This window comes from Equus przewalskii, chromosome 13, assembly GCF_037783145.1.
Source record: "Equus przewalskii isolate Varuska chromosome 13, EquPr2, whole genome shotgun sequence".
Lineage (NCBI taxonomy): Eukaryota > Metazoa > Chordata > Mammalia > Perissodactyla > Equidae > Equus > Equus przewalskii.
In genome coordinates, this window is record NC_091843.1 from 91,033,352 (window position 1) to 91,051,115 (window position 17,764).

Here is a 17,764-nt window from a genome sequence, read left to right on the forward strand (position 1 = left end):
GAAGATTGGCAACAGATGTTAGCTCGGGGCCAATCTTCCTCCCCGCCACCCCCTGCCAAAAAAGGATAATTATGCTTTGCATATTTCATAATCTTTTCTCTGTGACTGTCAGATTTAAGAATCCATATTACCGTGTCATTGGAAAATTATGTATTAGCAGTTTTCTCCCTTACTCACTCTTTAAAGTGAGTATTAACACTCTTTAAAGTATGTTGGAGTTTTTTTTCCTAAATACAGAGTAAATAATATTGAAGATTTTTTAAATAAAGTTTTAATGAAGATTATTGTTTATGGCAAAAATTTAGCAAATATACTTTTTATTGTTGTTAGGATAGGAAATATCAAAGTACACAAATAATTATGGAGGAAAGGTAAATTAATTATACAGGCCAATCTAATTTCACTTCCCACGCTGACTGAAATGCAGAATGTAGGTAAAAGATAAAGCAAATTTGAATTATCTTTCATGTGCCATTTTGGATTCAGTAATGAACAGGTGGCAAAACTATTTCTTTTTTAAACTGGATTTTTTGCTTTAATTGTATTCTTTTAAAATACTGGTTGTTTGGGGGGGTTTGGGGTTTTTTTCAATGTCTTCCAGGTCCTTCTTTTGCTACTGAGCTACTGGATGACTTCCTGGTCTGCCTGCCTGTCTCAGTTTCCTGATTTGCAAATAGAATGTGGAAATTCTTGCCTGTGGCCTTGTTCAGAGCCATGACAACATGTACAAAACCAGCTGGCTAGGAACGTTGCAAATCAGTGCTAACTCTTACGAGTAGGTGCAAAAATCAGTTAACCCAGCAACTCAGTCAGTCAGAAACATTTTCGGTGCCTGTGTTATGTGCAGGCACTGTATTTTAAAACAATATTAACATTCTCTAATTTAACAGCAAATATTAAAGGAAAGAAATTGTTTGAACTTGATTTTCTTGGCTTCCATCTGTGTTGTGGAATATTGGGGGAAAGTCAAAATTGCTCAAGGTCTGATCTCCTGTGATCAGCATTCATGCGAAACAAATATCTCGTATTGTGTGGTATACTCAGGGCTTATAATTTATGAATGAGCGTTTTCCTTTCTCTTCTTTCAAGTCTTTTAAGGTCAGTCTGATTGTCCTTTTTATAGTCATCAGTTTTCTATGTTTGAAATAATACCTGGGATTTAGAATTGCCTGTAGCATTTGTCCTCTTTTACCCAAACAGAGCGAAGGTTCCAGAACATAGAATAGGGCAGTCAGCCCCCCACTCTGCTTGCCAGGGTGACCTGGAAAATAGATTTGCCTCCTTTCTGTATGCCTTAGCTCTTCTGGCTGGTGGACCTGATGCCTTAAATCTGCTTCACAACTTATGAGGCATCTTCATATGTATTATCTTATTGGGCTGTCCAAAAGTCTTTTGAAGTAGATGGGACCAATGGTATTTCATCATTTTGAAGGTGCTACTGAGAGAAATTAACTGACTTCTTTGATGTCCTTGAGGACACTGGTGCCATAGTACCTGATTCAGTGCATGATTGTGTGTATAATAGAAGCTAAAGGCTTGGGGAGACCTAATTTGTAGAACTAAGACCAGAGCCCACTTTTTTTTTTGATGAAGATTAGCCCTGAGCTAACATCTGCCACCAGTCCTCCTCTTTCTGCTGAGGAAGACTGGCCCTAAGCTAACATCCGTGCCCATTTTCCTCTCCTTTATATGTGGGACGCCTACCACAGCATGGCTTGACAAGCGGTGCATAGGTCTGTGCCCAGGATCCAAACCGGCGAACCCCAGGCTGCCTAAGTGGAACGTGCAAACTTAACCGCTGAGCCACTGGGCTGGCCCCGTGAGCCCACATTTTTTACTTTTTATTTCTGTGTATTTTTCTATCATGTCCTGCTTCCTAAGAGTGTTTATAGTTAAATACAGATTTGGTGATGCTACCAAAAACTAATTTCTTGTCTTTTTTACTTTGATCGTTTTGCAGATGCTTTATCCGTGGTTTTTGAGATCATGAGGCAAGAAGCCTTTGAAGCACCTTCCACCCAACTTCTCTCGCTCTATGTTCTATACCACTGCCTGGCAAGCAAGACAGACTTGAGTGTAAGTGATCTGCCTTCGAGCAGCACTGGGAGCCTTAGGAAAAGCAAGCGGTGGCTGCTCAGGAGGGATGAGGGGCCAGAGGAGACCCTGCCCTCAGCAACTGGGAGAGGCGTCTAATGTTCAGCTCTGTGGCCCTGTCCAGCCAGGAGTGAGCGTTCGTTCTGCACACTTTAGTCACTGGCCTCTCACAGAGTGGGACTGGACGTTCCTCTACTTGAAAGAATCTGTAGTGAAAGTCCTTCTGCACGTTTTGGAACTTGAGCTGGCTGAGTGCTGCTCAGACCTTCAGGAATGGGGCGTTGATGGTCAGTGAGCAGGACACAGCACATCGCAGAAGTAGTGAGGCAGCTGCTTGACCACAACTCACGGGGCAAATACTGATTATTTAGTCTCAGTATTTCCCTCGGGGTGCTCTGGGTCAGGCCAGAATACCAAGTTCTGGTTTCTTCCCTCAGGTTAGGATGTTCAGTCCTTCTTTATTGCTATCCTAAGGATAACTCATGTTTCAGTAGCACTGGCTTTACACCAGGCTGTGTTCTTGGTGTTTTAAATTCATTAATGTGTGAATCCTCACAGTCTGCCGATGAGTGGCCTGGGGCACAGAGATGTTCCGTGACAGCCGCCCAGCTAGTGGCTGATGAGGCCACCTGGTGAGGCCAAGCAGGGTGGCCCTGCAGAATGCCCTTCACCTCACATGTCACAGCAGAAACAGGAGTGTGGGTAGGAGCTGAAAGGCCATTTAGTCTGGCCCGCATTCTGAAGAATCGATAGTGTGTTTAGCTTTTCTTGGATGAGCCTTCTAGCCTGTGGCTCACCTCACGTCCCTTAGTTCATTAAATGTACATTGAGCATCAACCACATTCCGTCCATTGCCAAGTGCTAGTTATACAGTGGGAGCCAGCACCTGCTGCAAGCTGAGGAGAGTACAGGCATCGAAAATGGCAGAACTGACTCATGAGCCTCAGATGAAGGCTGTAGAGCACTACAAGGACGTCCTCTTTGACAAGCCTACATTGTAGGGACTTTTTGTCTGTTTGTGTTTTAAACTTAGGTTAGGAAAGCCTTCCTTAAGGAAATATTTCTTGTTAGCATTTGAAGGGTGAATAGGCATTAACTGGTGGAAGAGTGTAGGAACAATCCAAAAAGAAGCAATAACGTGCAGAAGCCGTGTGGCAGAAGGAACATGGCGAGTGGAAAGGGCTGGGAGAGGCAGGACAGTGATGCGGCCACAGCAGGGAGGGTGGTGGGAAGGCCTGGCGGGAGGCGGGGTTGGCAAATGCCGGTCGTGCTAGGCCATTTTGTCTGAGTCCTACAAACAGTGAGAGGCACTGAAGTTTTAAGCGGAGAGTGTGATGTAATCAGATCTGTGCTTTGGAAAGATGCCTCTGGCTGTGATGTGGTAAGAGATTGGATCAGGCTGGGGGGCTCTGGCGGAGCACTCAGGAGGCTGTTACTGTGCCTGAGCAGGAGGCACGTGGCACTGGGACCAGAACGTGGTGGGTGGGAGCAGCGGGGAACACACTTGGAGGCAGGGAGCACGGGGAGGAACCGGCTGTGGAGGCAGGGAAGTGAGGGCGAAGTCTCATCTCCTAGGTTTCTGACTCGTGTATTTGGGCGGGAGGATTGCCATGCGTTTGTAAAGGGAACTCGAAAAAGACTGGGTTTTATAAGCAAAGTCATTAATTTGGCTCTGAACTTGTTGCATTTTGAGATAGTCAAGAGATTCCACCAGGGAAATTGGGATCTTAAGGGAAGAATCTGGACTGGACATATAATTTGCACATCCATGTGTAAATGTCTGCGAATGAGCCCCAGAGCAGGAAAGGAAGATCAGGAATGTGTAGGCCACAAAAGCCCTAGGAAGAGAGTGGTCTGCGATGTGGAGTGCTTCCGAGAGGGTAGAGGGGTGAGGGCTTTTTGAAAGTTCATTGAATCTGTGGTGGGAAGGCACTAAATTGTAACCTGTGTTTCCGTAGAATAGTGGATCAGGAAACCTACTCGGTGTGGATCGTGGAGTGAGTGAGAGGTGCAGACAGGAGGCAGTGACTGTGCGCAGCTGTTTGAGATGCTGAGCTGTGGAGGCGGAGGTGGGGCTGAGGGTGTGCTTTGTATCAGTGGGAAAGGCAGAAGCATAAAGTGGGGAAACCTTGAGGACCTTGGAGAAATCTGCCTGATTTAGTCCGTAATGGTATGGACCGTAGAAGCTAAAGGCTTGGAAGAGACCTAGTATTGTATGTTAGCACATAGATTCCATATAAGCAACAGTGGTTGTGTTATTCCCAGACAGTCATCAAAAAAACCTCTAAGACGTCTGTTTGTTTTCATCCATCTTTGTAAAAGTCCTTTTGAAGTGTCTCCCTTCCAGGCACCATCACCCCTGCTCAATTCCCAGCACAGCAAGGATGCTGCTTGTTTGGCTTTTAGCCCCTGTGGCATCCTGATGCTATAGATCCTGTTTTCCCTAAAGAAAAGAAACAATGTTTGCAAGCCTTCTTATTAATGATTGACTGGGCCCCTTTCTGTGCAGCCTGCAGGGAAAGCCACACCGCAGAGCGATTGCTCTGGAAAGTGGATGACCGAGTCCTGAGTTACCGGCTCTTTCACTCGTCTGTGCTGCAGAAGCCCCGGGGGAGGCTTTGTCTGTCTCCCAAGGTCTTTGCTTTTTACAAAGGTTTAGAAAAACCGTAGGAAGTTGCACTTGTATTGCACGAAGCCCCATTCACAGTAGAGACCTTTAGGTGCCCATCAACGCCTGGGGCGCCTCACGGACACCCGGCCACAGCCATCGCCTGCACGTGCTGTTCACCCTCCGCTTCCTCCCAACCTGCAGGGCAGAGCCCAGGGCCACACCTGGCCCTGTGGGTGCCCATCAACACCTGGGGCGCCTCACGGACACCCGGCCGCAGCCATCGCCTGCACGTGCTGTTCACCCTCCACTTCCTCCCGACCTGCATGCAGAGCCCAGGGCCGCACCTGGCTCCGTGTTCTGTATTTCCAAGCTGGAGCGAGGGCTCTGGCCATTGCACACTCATGTGCACTCGTTGTCTGGGGAACTGCCAAGGCTGTCCTTGGGCCCTGCGTCACAGCGAGTCCCTGTCACTGCCGTTCCTGGTCTGTGGCAGGCTTAGTGATGCTGGTGTTTTTGCCTCTTTCCCATGTCTTAAAAGGCTTCAATGTGATTGAAGTGTAATTTTGCACCCTGGGTTGAAAGAAATGATCACTAAGTGTTTCTGATTGCCTAACTTATTTTTGAAAGGCACATCCATCTAAAAGCAACCTAATGGTTGTATTTATTTTAAAGCTGTGAAGCAGAAGGAGTCTTATCATTGCTGAATTGTTTGAAATTCAAAAGCTTGCTGCATCGCGCTGTGGTGCTGGGAGTGAATGTGGGGCTGACAGCAGTGTAACCATCTCGACCGTCTCAGGCAATGTTGGTTCACAGTGTACTCTTTATTTTTGTTCTGTTTTGCTCTTCTGATTGTAAAAGGAACCCTTATTCATTGCCAAAAATGTGGAAAATAACGAACAGTACAAAGAAGAAACCTGGAATTGTTCATAATTTTATTACCCAGAAATCTAACATAATACTTTTTCTTTTCTGTATTTTTCATTCAACATAAATATTTTCTATTTACAAAATTGGGATTGTAGCATACCTAGAGCTTTGCATTTTGCTTTTCTTACTTAATGCTGTGACATGTTCTTTTTCCTCTATGTCATTAAAAATCCCGGTTTGGGACAGTCTTCGTTGCTTGGCTGGACCGTGATGTGCTCTCTTCTGTTGTAGTGGGAAGAGGAGAGGAACTTTGGGGCCTCCCTGCTCCTCCCGGGCCTCAAGCAAAGGAACGCGGTGGGGCTGAGCTCCCAGCTCTATGGCTATGCGCTTCTCGGTAAGCCACGGGCCTGCCCTTCAGTGTTGTTCTTCACAAATGGAACTGATGCTTTCTCTACTCATAATAAAGTTATAATTTGGTTTAAATTTACTAGTGAAATTCCAATACAGCTTTCACTTTTAGACATAAAAATAGGACCTGAGACAGTGAAGAGTGTTCTAAACCTGTCACCACTGGCAAGGTGAGGACTAGTTCTGGTGGCCTCAGACTAGTTAGGGGTCATCGGGGCGAGGAAGGGATAGGGAAAGGGAGGAGCTGGCCCTCTTCAGTAGAAGCAGCCAGTAGAGTCTTCCAGTATTAACAAAGATCTCTATCTCTTTAGACCTGACGTCCAGGAGGTCAGAAGGGAAGAGTTCAGGTTGGGCTCACATTTTTGGTAGTGTTTCCAGGGAAGGAGAAACTGCGTGTCTAGCAGCACTTTGGGAAAGCAGAGAGTGACGCTTTGGGACAATGTGCTGGACCCTGCTGGGCGATGATCGCTTTACTTCAGTGCCCACTGCACTGACCATCACAGGTCAGGACGCGAAGCCTGCTGAGGAGCGGCCTCAGACCCTGCTTGTGTGGAGTCTGGGCAAATGACGAGTAACCCAAATGTGCTGAGAACGAGTCCTGACTGGCGGGTTTCTCACTGCGTACTGTTCTCTCACTCTTCCCTTCTCACTCTCAAGCGGATCAGCGTTGGGAAGGGACTTTCTCTTGATCGTACGTTGCTTCTGCTTACCTTTGGTCTCTGAAAATTGTCCAAGTCATAGCAGTTTGACTGCTTTTGGAGTTGATCCTCACCCATAAAATGGAGTGTGGCATTCTTGGATGCTGACTCTGATAGAAACTGATCAGAGGAATTTCAGTTTGTCAGACTCGCCATCAGACTAGCAAAAGAGTTGACCACTCTTTGAAAATCATTTTCTCCTTATTTGCCATCTACTTTTGACACGCATCTGCCTGTTTTCTGCCTTTGCTTCAGATGAGCGTTCAGGACTGTTAGCCTGCGGGAATTGTTTGGGAAGCCGTCAGGGCTCAGAACATGCCCATCGTGCTGTCATTGTTTCTGAGCAGAGGCCCTGTGCTTTGGGGCTGGCAGCCGTCAGAGCAAAGCTCTTTGCTCTTGCTGTGTCGTGCGCTGTGCAGCCTCGCTCAGCCCCTGGAAGCAGCTTCCTGGAATGTGACTGTGGCCCAGCCCAGCATCTTAATGGTGTAAAATTAGCTGTCGCCTGATAGGCTTTGTCTGCTCACGTCCTTCTGCAGCTCTTCCAAATCTCCTTCCAGGAAAGATAAGTGAAGGCGGACTTAAGACCTGGAGGCTCAAGGTGACTTTGGTCCCTGGTGCAGGGAGGGCTTCTCCACGGGAACGTGGGGACAACCTGTGCCCCCAGCCAGGGGCCCTGACCCTGGGTCCCCATCTTATGCTCCAGCTGTCATGGTTTGAGGTACCAAGAGAAACATTCATGTCCTGGGATCCAAAAGGACGATGAGGACTTTATGATTTAAGTACGGATGAAGTTCAAATAGAGGAAAGAAGAGCAAAGTGAGGCTTTTTTTTTTCATAAGGACGGGCAGTAGGGTATTTTGGAGCATTTTGAAAAATGTTAGAATGTTTCCTGTCAGGAAAAGTTGTCAGATGTTGACAAGATTTTCCCTGTAAGAAAGTGGTGGAATTTCTTTTTCTGAGGAAGATTTTGTTCTTAAGACAAAAATAGGATTTCAGTTGTCTGACTCGTTTTATCGGGTAGCTTCCCTGAGAGGCAGCAATAGCAAGCTGTCTCCATTTCCCTCAGCCCTGTGACTCACACGTCCTCACAGTAACCTCCCGCAGTCCAGCTGAAAAAGAGGAAAAGCGTTTGCACAACTCTTTATTAAAAAACGTGTACAGTGCATTTCGCCACATTCTTCATCCTCTGTCTGAAATGTCACCAAGCCGCTGGATGGATGAGGCCCTTGCTGTAGGTTTGCAGTGACCCTCCCCCATCCCCGGAGCTGCAGGGTGAATATTCTCTGCGCCTTCAAGTGCTCCATCGGGCACAGTGGGAAGCCGTGGCTGAGCCTTCTTCGTTGTTCCTTCGGCCCACAGGGAAGGTGGAGTTGCAGCACGGGCTGCGGGCTGTGTACCACAACATGCCGCTGCTGTGGCAGCCGGGCTACCTCGACAGAGCCCTGCAAGTGATGGAGAAGGTGGCCTCCTGCCCGGAAGGTGAAAAGCTGTGTGGAGACGCGGTATGTCCCTCGTCCGCATTCAGTGGGGTGTGGCCGTCTCCTACTCCCCCAAGTCCAGCCGTGAATGTGCTTTTGTGGTCGCCCCCCCCCCCCCCCACGTTCTTTGTTTCCTTAGAGTCACGTTCTTATCCAGTTGAAAAGGAGTGAAAAACCACAAACATTCTCAACGTTACTGACAAAAAGCAGCAGAAGATAAGATCCATGTCGATTTCAGAGCTCACTGTCTGGGAGGAAAACTATCCCCCTCCCCCGAGATTCAAACTGAGTTCAATAAAATACTCCCCCCCGCTACCCCCGCCAATCTCCATGGGAGCTCAGGAGAGGTTAAGAGTTCGTTTTAAGTGTTTGGCCTTTCTGTGCCCTCCTGGAGTCCTGGGAGACTCCCTGGCAGCTTTGTCCCTCGTGAAAGCCCCCAAGAGATGAATCTGGGGCCTGGAGGTGGCAGCACCTTCCCTTCCTTCCTTTAGGCCGCTCTGTGGGGAGTGCAGACCCTGAGGGGAGGGACAGGCACGCCTTCCAGGGCTCTGAGGCACCCACTTCTCCTGGGCTGGGAGCCATCCCCCTACCAGCCTCAAGCTCATGGCACTTCATCACCTGGGGCTCTTGACACTACGCAGTTACTAGACTGAGCTCGGGCTACGGGACATGTGGCCTCTTACAGCCACATGACAAGACTCTCTCCCCCTCGGGAGCCACAGTGTCCGCTCCTGTCCAAGCAGCTTTTGTAGCAGAGTGAGGCCTGGAAGGACAGCAGCTGGCTCGTCACCAGGCTGTGAGCGCTAACTTGGAGCGGCCTGCTCGTTTGAGCTGGTCTCCAGGACTCACGCCCTGGCTCTCAGGTCAGTCAGGGAGTCACAAGCCTGGTGCCTGTCCCAGCTCCTCACACTAGTGTCTAGAGCATCATTGTGTTCTTTGCCAGACATTCATGACAAAGCACATACATCCTTAAATATATATCCATGTTTTAACCCTGCTGGAGTCAGTGCTGGTGATGGAAGACACAGAATTATACTGAAATCCTTTCCTGGGGAAATGTTCCTCCCACTCTGAGCCAGATTTGCATTCTTTGCATTCTGACTTAATAGGAATGTGATTCTGATGTCAACCAGGATGGATGTGTATCAGGTGTGGGTGTGACGTATTAGTGGAATTAAAAAGCCTTGGAGTATTTTCTGGATTTTTATTCTGGTATGACATGGACAGAGTGATCAGCATCCAGGCAGGTGCTTGTGCTGACCTTGGGGTCCCATCTCTGTGGGTCGAGGGAGGTGTGCCCCAAAGTGAACATTGTGGGGGAGAGGGGACAAGACAAAAAGAAACCTGTTTTATAATTGACTTACTTCCTAAGCTACAGAAATCCCCAGTTACAGTGACTCTCAGGTGTGCCTTTTGGGTCGTTGTCAGCAGCTTGTGTGGCTTGCGCTGATCCTAAATCAGAGATACCCGATGAGCTAAATTCTCTGCAGGAGGCCCTCGCCCAGATTCCGAGGCTTCACCTGCATTCAGAATGGCCCTTTGTCGGTTGGCGTCTCTAGTGGTTTCTCTTTCCCTTTCTCCCAATCCCAGACTGATTGAGGAGGAAAGACTGGAAGGGGAGGTACTTCAGTGCCCGTCAAACGTGATTCTCGGTTCCTACCTGGTCGACTGGAAGTGCCATCAAAGACCAGTGCTGATTCACTTAGGCAGACAACCTGAGCTTGCCCATTTGGGCCATTTTTTTTCTTTTTTAAAGATTTTATTTTTTTCTTTTTTCTCCCCAAAGCCCCCCGGTACATAGTTGTATATTCTTTGTTGTGGGTCCTTCTAGTTGTGGCATGTGGAACGCCGCCTCAGCGTGGTTTGATGAGCAGTGCCATGTCCGCACCTAGGATTTGAACCAACGAAACACTGGGCCGCCTGCAGCAGAGCGTGCGAACTTAACCACTCAGCCACGGGGCCAGCCCCTGGGCCATTTGTTTTGTGCTGAGTTTTCCATGCCATCCCAGGCTGTCTCTAATGTAAGATCGTGTAGCTCTTCCCCTGTCATGTAATTTTATAAAAGAACTCTTCTCATGAGTTTAGGCCCCGGCCTTTCCTTCCTCTCCTTCTCCACCTCCCCTCCCAGTGTGCACTCAGAGCCTCAGGATGTTTAGTCTGTGCCCTCTTTCTGCACCGCAGCTCGATGTGCTGGACCGAGTGCTGAAGGCTGTGACCGCTCCAGCCCCCACGTCCTCCGAGGAGCAGCCCCGAGAAGGGGAAGACGGCCAGAGGCCGGCAGAGCTGGTGGAGCAGATGGACGTGGAGGAAAGGCAACAGTCCAGGCTTCCCCAGTACCTGGAACGATTTCAGGTGAGTCGCACAGAATTGAGTCCCTGTCAGCTGTGCGTTAAATGTGCTTCTCGCCGTGGTGATAGACAGGCAGTCCTTCCACGCATCAGTGTCACACACAAAGGGGGCAGGAAGAACTGACATCAAAAATTACATTTTTATTGCTTCACACAGGAACTGGTCTTAAAAGAAACAAATGGAATTTTTATGCTTTTTGTGCTTGAGCTGGTGGGTCACAGTTTTGCTCCCTAGGCAGCGTGTCTCACCCGCTCATCCCTGGCGTGTGCTCGTGGCTGGGTGACAGCTTGCCGCCTCCTAGTGAGCACCTGCCTCCAACCCCAGGGGAACGCTGGTCGTGTCTCCATATCACACTGAACATGTGTGATAACCCAGAAACCCGGCAGAAATCACAGAAGCCACATTTGAGTATGAAGCGTGATGAGATAAGACGCAGGCGTCTCGGTCGCTCAGCTCTGCTTATGCACCAGGGCCATAGGAACGCTCTCTTATACTGCATGGACGATGGGAACAAGTTTCCACTGTGCCTTGTAGCTTTCACAGTGCAGCCCAAATGCCGTGGGGGGTCAGCGCAGCGGAGCGCGCTCAGAGCGTAACCCTCAGCCTCTTCCGTGGCTCTGTTCCTCGTCCATTTAGTGCAAAGCGAAGAAAGTGCTGGCTGAAAGAGGGTTCCTTATGTAAAGCAGAAAACCTCTCCATCGTCCCAGCTGAGCTGTTGGTCATTTTGGGACGGAGGGATGTAAACTTCCCAGACTATTACATTCAAATCTTTCCACTGATTATAGTGAACCAGCCGTGGGAAACCTGTTTCCCGTGTTGTAGGGAGGATTCTGTCGTCCTTGTAGCAGTTGTTGCTCCCGGTACTTCTGTAAAGTCATTGCTCAGCTCCCCTCTTGGATGATTTAAAAACTGAGAAAGAAAGGCGAACGGATGTTCCCAAGGTACACAGAGAACTGGCAGCTGGGTTAAGAGTTTACCTGCCTGCTCTTTCCTTTTAACTTTGCCTGACTTTGCAGATTTAGAGAAGCTGTGAGCAAAAATCTGCCTAGCCCCCTAGATTATTATTCACAGTGTTCGTACTGACCAAGGCTGCCACACCACTGCTAGAAATTACCACCTCCTTCTCTTGTTCCTTATAAATTTAATCTCGGAGAAGAGAAATCTGAGCCTGCGTTAGATTCTCAGCCCTCACTCTTCCACAAGTGCATTTTTTGAAAATCAGAACAAGAGCAGAGACAGACGTTTCCTGAGGGGCAGCTGGGGGTGAGGCAGCCCCGCCTTGCCTTGTCCTCCCCGACGAGGTCCTCTGGGTCGTGGGTGCTGCTCTTCCCACCTTACACACCCCCGGGCTGGGCCTGACTTTGGAGTTGAACAAGTTTGCTGGCTCAGGTGAGGCCTTGTCCCAGGCTGTGTCCCTGGCCTCGGGTCACATGGAAGTGACAGGAGAAAAAAGTGATTTTCGTTCTGTGTTTCCTATTTTTCCTGTTGCCTGATCTTCATTAGTCTCAGGTAATGTTTGGGACCCGTTTTTATGTGACTGACCCCTCGCACTAGGCCTCTGGCCCCTCCCTGAAGCCCATGGACCCTGCCCGCCCCCGCCCCCTGTTACATCAGGGCTCACCACTGTGCCATGGATCCTTCTGTTCAAGGACCAGGGGGACGTGTGGTGGAAGCCACAGCTGGGTGTGAGTGGCTCTCTGGCGATCTGCATCTTGAGGCACTCAAGTAGATTAGTGTTTTTAGTACCTCACTTCTCGAGGAGTACAGTCCGACCAGAGCAAGCAGCCCTTCAGACGGAGCTGTGAGCAGCGGAGGCTGACCTGCTGGGAGCCCAGCAGGCAGAGGCCCTCACGGGAGCTGTGCAGCCTGCCTTAGGGAGAGGCCCGTGGAATGGCGTCTGTCTGTCAAAAGGAGCGCGAGTCAGGCAGACATCGGTCTGTTATTCTGAAGGAGAGGATGCAGATGGCCTGCTCTGCCTGTCTGTCAGCGGCTCCCGCCGTGTGTCCCTCTCAGGTTCTTTGTTCTTGAGTGGGCTGCCTGGTTGGGTTCAGGTCAGAGGGGAAATGAGGGGTTGTTATACTTGTGCCGTCTCTGTGATTTAAAAATGGACTCTCAGCTTACAGAGTTCCACTTACTGATTGTGAGTGAAGGGGCAGAAATCGCCTGGCGTGCATCTTAGCAGATCTGCTGGGCTGAGAAAGAGCAGGAGCCAGCGGTGCCTGGGGGAGAGGCGGCGGGCAGGTCCCGGCAGAGCGGGCACTGTGGCAATCTCATCCTTTTCCTCTGTTCTTCGCCCACTGCCCCCTTCTCTTCTGTTCCTTTGTTTCCAACAGGCCGCCCGTTCTCAGCTCCAGGCTCTGGGCAGAGTTGAGTCAGGAAGCCTTTTGACTTTGACCACTCAGCTCGTCCACGAAGAGCTCCCCACCTATGAAGCAGAGGACATGGCCGCGTATGAGCAGCAGCTGCAGCAGTGGCAACAGGAGCGGGCTCGCCTGGTTCAGAGGGAGCAGGAGCAGAGGGAGAGGGCGAAGCAGGAGCACGAGGCTCGGAGAGCAGCCCAGCTGTCTACCTGACCCGCCCTGCAGGCCCGGCCCACCCAGGAAGCCCAGGAACGGCGCTGGACCGGCCCAGCCTCGGCTCCTCCAGCCTCTCCTCCTCCTCCTAGAGCGGGCCGCTCTGCTGTAAAAGCCTTGACGTTCTGCATGTTAAGACACTGTGACTGCCCATCCAGGTGCCTGGAAGGGCTGTGGGACTGTGCAAGTGGTCAGACTGAAGCCACCAGCTGAATACCTTAAAGTATTAAGGGCTCTCGAGGCTGATGGTGGACGTCCTGGGCACAGGGGTCGGTTGTGGCCGTCGGAAGTTCCTGACCCCGCACCGTGGTGGTGGGTTGAAGAACTAGGTCTCGAGCACAAGGCTTTTGAACAGTCTCTCTCCCCAGCCGGGGGGAGCGCGTGTCCTGAGATCTTGTCACCCCGGTCCCCTTTCCGGTGCAGGCACTCAGCCCCAACATCCCCTCTCCTGCTGCTGGGTCTCACCCTTCCGGGCCTGAACTGGGGGACATTCAGCACAGGAGTGAACACAAGAGCCCCGGCTCTCAAATTTCAGGACCCCACAGTGACTTGTGTAGAACGTCAGGGCTCGTGAGGAAAGCTGGCCCCACATCAGAGGCCCCTGGGCTCGGCGTCTCCAGCCCGTCTCACGCTGTCTTGGCTCCTTCATCGTGTGGGTAAAGAGAGCCTTTGTGTGCACGCACACTTCGGGTAGAGGAGTTGGAGACGGCGAGAGTTGGGCTGGGCTGCAGTGTTGGGGAGGCCTGGGGAGTTGTAGCAGCGTCCGGAGTGAGGGCCCCCCAGAAGTCTCTCCAAGGGCGGGCAGCTCTGGCCGCTGTGACCTCGCCTGTCAGTACAGCGGGCACTTCTGTTCAGGATTGTGCTCCTCATCGAGAACCTGTGGAAATAAATGTCCTGGGATGATTTTGGTGTGTTCTTTATCTTTGAGGGGAGGGAGGGACAGACAGGGAATTTCCCCATCACTATCGTTGCTATGATTTGGAGCAGCATCTTCAGGCTGTGGCATTTATAACAACACCGCCGCCACCACCGCTGACGTCTGTTGAGGACTAACTGTGTGCCTGTGGCTCCCGCAGCCCCGTGAGGGAGGTGCTGTCGTCTCCTTGCTGAATGCGGATGCGGTGGGCCGGCACTGCCCCACAACCTGCATGCTACCTCTGCACGACCCTGCACAGGACTCTGTGGACCCGCAGAGCTGGCTCTCACCTTGGTGGAGGGTCAGGACGCAGAGTCACTTCTGACATGCTGGTGTATCAAGGGCAGGGCTTTTTCAGCCACTCCCTTATTATAGCAAGAAGAAGGTTCAGGATAAGTCAGAAGGTGCATTTTGCTCAGTGAATTAACGGCCGTCATGCTGAAGCATCTGTTCATACTGCAGCTTGTAATTTGCCATCATTTTTCCTCCCCTTCTGTGCCTGTCGCACTTGATCTCCAGCCCTCAGGAAGGAGCTTTTGCCTCCTGTGCTGCTGCCCAGCAGGAATCCTCATGCTCGGATGCCCTCCACACTTGGGCCCATCTCCCCGGAACTCTCCCCTTTGGGGGTCTTGCCCCTCCAGCCTACCCCCCTCCTCCTCCCTCTTATCCCCTGAGCTGTAGAATGGTCTTTCCCTGTTACCACCTCTGTCCCTCTTCCATGTGGAGGGAGGCACTGCTCTGGCTACCCCGGCCTCTGGGGCTACCTTAGCTGTAACTGCTTACCTTCCCCCTAGCTGACCTACCTCTCTGCTAGTCGCGGCTGAACCTGCAGCCTCCTGTCACCATTCCAAGGTCTTAGAGCCTGAAGTCCCATTCTCCCAGTCTTCCCTTTCTCTCAACCACCACTCCTGCTCAACCACCTTTTCCCTTTTGCTTCTGCCAGCAGACCCTTAGCGTGCTCCCAGCCCGGGCCCCATGGTTGGCCATCCCACCCATGCTCTCATGAACATCTTTCATTTCCTCTCATTTCCTTTGGCCAGGCCACTTGCCATTCTTGAACCTACATCCTTGGAGCCGCCTGTTATGGGTTGAATTGTGTCCCTCCAAAAGGATACGTTAAAGCCCTAACCCCCAGTGCCTTAGGATCTGACTTTTAGAGAGACAGTCTCTACAGAGGGGATCAAATTAAAATGAGGCCATCAGGGTGGGCCCCAATCTAACATAACTGGTATCCTTTTAAAAGGGAAATTTGGACACAGAGACAGAAACACACAGAGGAAAGACAATGTGAAGACACACAGGGAGCAGACGACCATGTGACTGGAGTGGTGCATCTACGAGCCAGGGAAGGCTGCAAGCACCCAAAGCTGGAGGAGGCCCAGGGAGATTGCCTCCTAGAGCCCAGGAGGGAGCACGGCCTGCCAACTCTGGGCTTCTGGACTTCAGCCTCCAGGACGCCTCTGTTCTCCGAAGCACCCGGTTTGGGGACCCTGCTACAGCGGCCCTAGGAAACAAATACAGCAGCTTCTGTTTTTCTGTTTGCTTCTGACCTGCTAAGTGCTGTCCCACAAACTCGTCCCGTCAGGCCGATTGCTTCCTCCACAGACTTACAGCTTCCTCTTCAACTCAGTCCTTTCGTTCTCTCTCATCGACTCTCATCTTCCCCTCATTAGCTTTTCTACTCTGCTTCAGCCCCAGACCCTCGCCCCCAGAACTATCAGCAGATATTCCTGCCGTAACCGTTCTCTCCATCACCCACTCCTTCCCAGGGTCAGGCGCCTCACTGGTGACTGCTTCCCTGTCTGCTGCCTGTTCCAGAACCAGCAAGCCATCCCTTTCCATCTCGCGTCATCTCTCCTGGTTTCTTTTTCCAAGTCCACAGTCTTGTTCAAGGCCTCCTTCCCTTTTAGAAACAAAGAAGCCTTGATCCTGCCATCAGTCAGGCCACTTCCCTGTCACTCTCCTCCCTCGTGTCCTCAAACTTCTTAAAAGGGTGTCTTCACTAACTGGCCACTTGCTCGTTCTTTAGACCCTGAGAATTCGGCTTCACTCTGCTGCCGTCAAAGGCAATGATCCTCTTTCCCTCGGAGAGGCTCTGCTCCGCTGAGCGCTGCTGACCGCACTTGGACGCTGGTGACCACAGCAGACAGACAGCGTCTGTGCTGGTGCTGCACTGGTGCGCTCACAAGCACCGTGTGGCGTCTGCTGCGTGCACAGCACCATGCGAAGCGCTCCGGAGTTCACGCAGATGAGCAAACTACAGCTCCTACCCTCAAATAACCTGGATCCTAGCGAGGGAAAGGAGGAAGGCACATAGCGCCTGTCGATGCATGGCTGAAGAGTACGGGAGAGGCACCGTGGCCGTGATGCCGATGTTCACAGAGAGCACGTGCGCCTAGGGGTGGGAAGGCTTGAGGAAGGGACGCATCTCATCTGCGTTGTGCTTGCTGGCCGTGGGGATCAGATACGAGTGGGAGAGTTGTAGATTTTACAAACAGAGGCCTTGAAAACTAGTTTAAGGAAGTCAGTTTCTCACTCTGAACGAGTAGAGGCCAGGGCTGCTGCCGAACATCTCTCAGTGCGTGGACGCCCCCACGACAGTGAACTGTCTGGCACAAAGTGTCAGGAATGCCAAACCTGGCCCCGAGTGCACGAGCCGGGCGCCCACAGGAGTTTTTGCCCCAAGGCGACCCAAGAATAGTGTTTGTGCCAACGGCTCATTTACAAATGCCGTTTCTCAGGTAGAGAAACCATTAGCATCAGCTGGTTCTTGTCTGACTGAAAGTGAGTATAAAGTCCACAGTGATGTGGGGTGGGCCAGTCAGTGTTCTTCCTCGAGGAAGTCCACCACGCAAAAGGGTAAATGACGGTTTATGTGACTTTGCTGTCTGGGGATACACCACCCGGACCAGGAGTCTGGAGTTCCAGGATGAAGCTGCTGTGCTGTGAGCTCGCAGGAGTGTGTGGGACCTGACAGCGCTGCGCCCAGTCGCCTCGCCGGGTGGCGTGGGTGAGGCGGGGGCCAAGGCTGAAGCGGGTTCAGGACTTTGGCTTTAGTGAATCACGAAAGCAGAAAAAGTGCAACTGTATTTTCGTTAAATGATCATTAATAACCTTCAGAGCTGAACTTTGCAAACTCTAAAAATGATCATTTTTTCTTTTTTTTGGTGAGGAAGATTGTCCCTGAGCTAACATCTGTGCCAGTCTTCCTCTACTCTGTATGTGGGTTGCTGGCACGGCATGGCTGATGAGTGGTGTAGGTCCACACCCAGGATCCGAACCCACAAACCCAGGCCACCAAAGCAGAGTGTGCCAAACAACCACTACACCACAGGGCCAGCCCCGAGAATGATCAATTTTTAAAATCTTACTTTAGAAAATGGGGAAAGAGGCATGCTTGTCAGGAAAATTGCCCTTTTTCTAAGTAACAGCTGCTTAGCTCTGAAGAACCTCCTCCTCGCCCGCTGACCAGCCTTTTTGCTGACATTCGTGTGCCACGAGGGTCTCCTCACCTGCCTGGGGACAAGGACGTCCAAATGAAAGGTGGTGGTGATGTCCCTGAGACTGTGGCCACTACCGCTGGGGCCTTCATTTAAAACAAAACTGTCACACTGAGGCCGTGTGTTTATCACGTTTGAATGTTAGGGATTCCAGATCCCAGCTGGACACATTCAGAAAACAAAGTTTGTTCTCACAAAAGCACCTGAAAATAAATTCTGTCATGGGCTTTACCTGCTGGATCAAGGACTACAGGGACGATTCCTGGAGGA

At 50.9% G+C, this 17,764-nt stretch overlaps 1 protein-coding gene across 1 annotated transcript in view; it reads left to right on the top strand.

Moving 5' to 3' along the window:
• MRPS27 (mitochondrial ribosomal protein S27) overlaps positions 1-13,981 on the top strand; it is an 88,511-nt gene extending 74,530 nt beyond the window's left edge. Inside the window, exons 7-11 of the mRNA XM_008539777.2 lie at positions 1,961-2,076; positions 5,864-5,966; positions 8,038-8,180; positions 10,338-10,508; positions 12,839-13,981. Of these exons, the coding sequence (XP_008537999.2) occupies positions 1,961-2,076; positions 5,864-5,966; positions 8,038-8,180; positions 10,338-10,508; positions 12,839-13,078 (773 nt within the window). The 3' untranslated portion in view covers positions 13,079-13,981. The remainder of the gene's footprint in view (positions 1-1,960; positions 2,077-5,863; positions 5,967-8,037; positions 8,181-10,337; positions 10,509-12,838) is intronic.
• Positions 13,982-17,764: the final 3,783 nt, after the last annotated feature.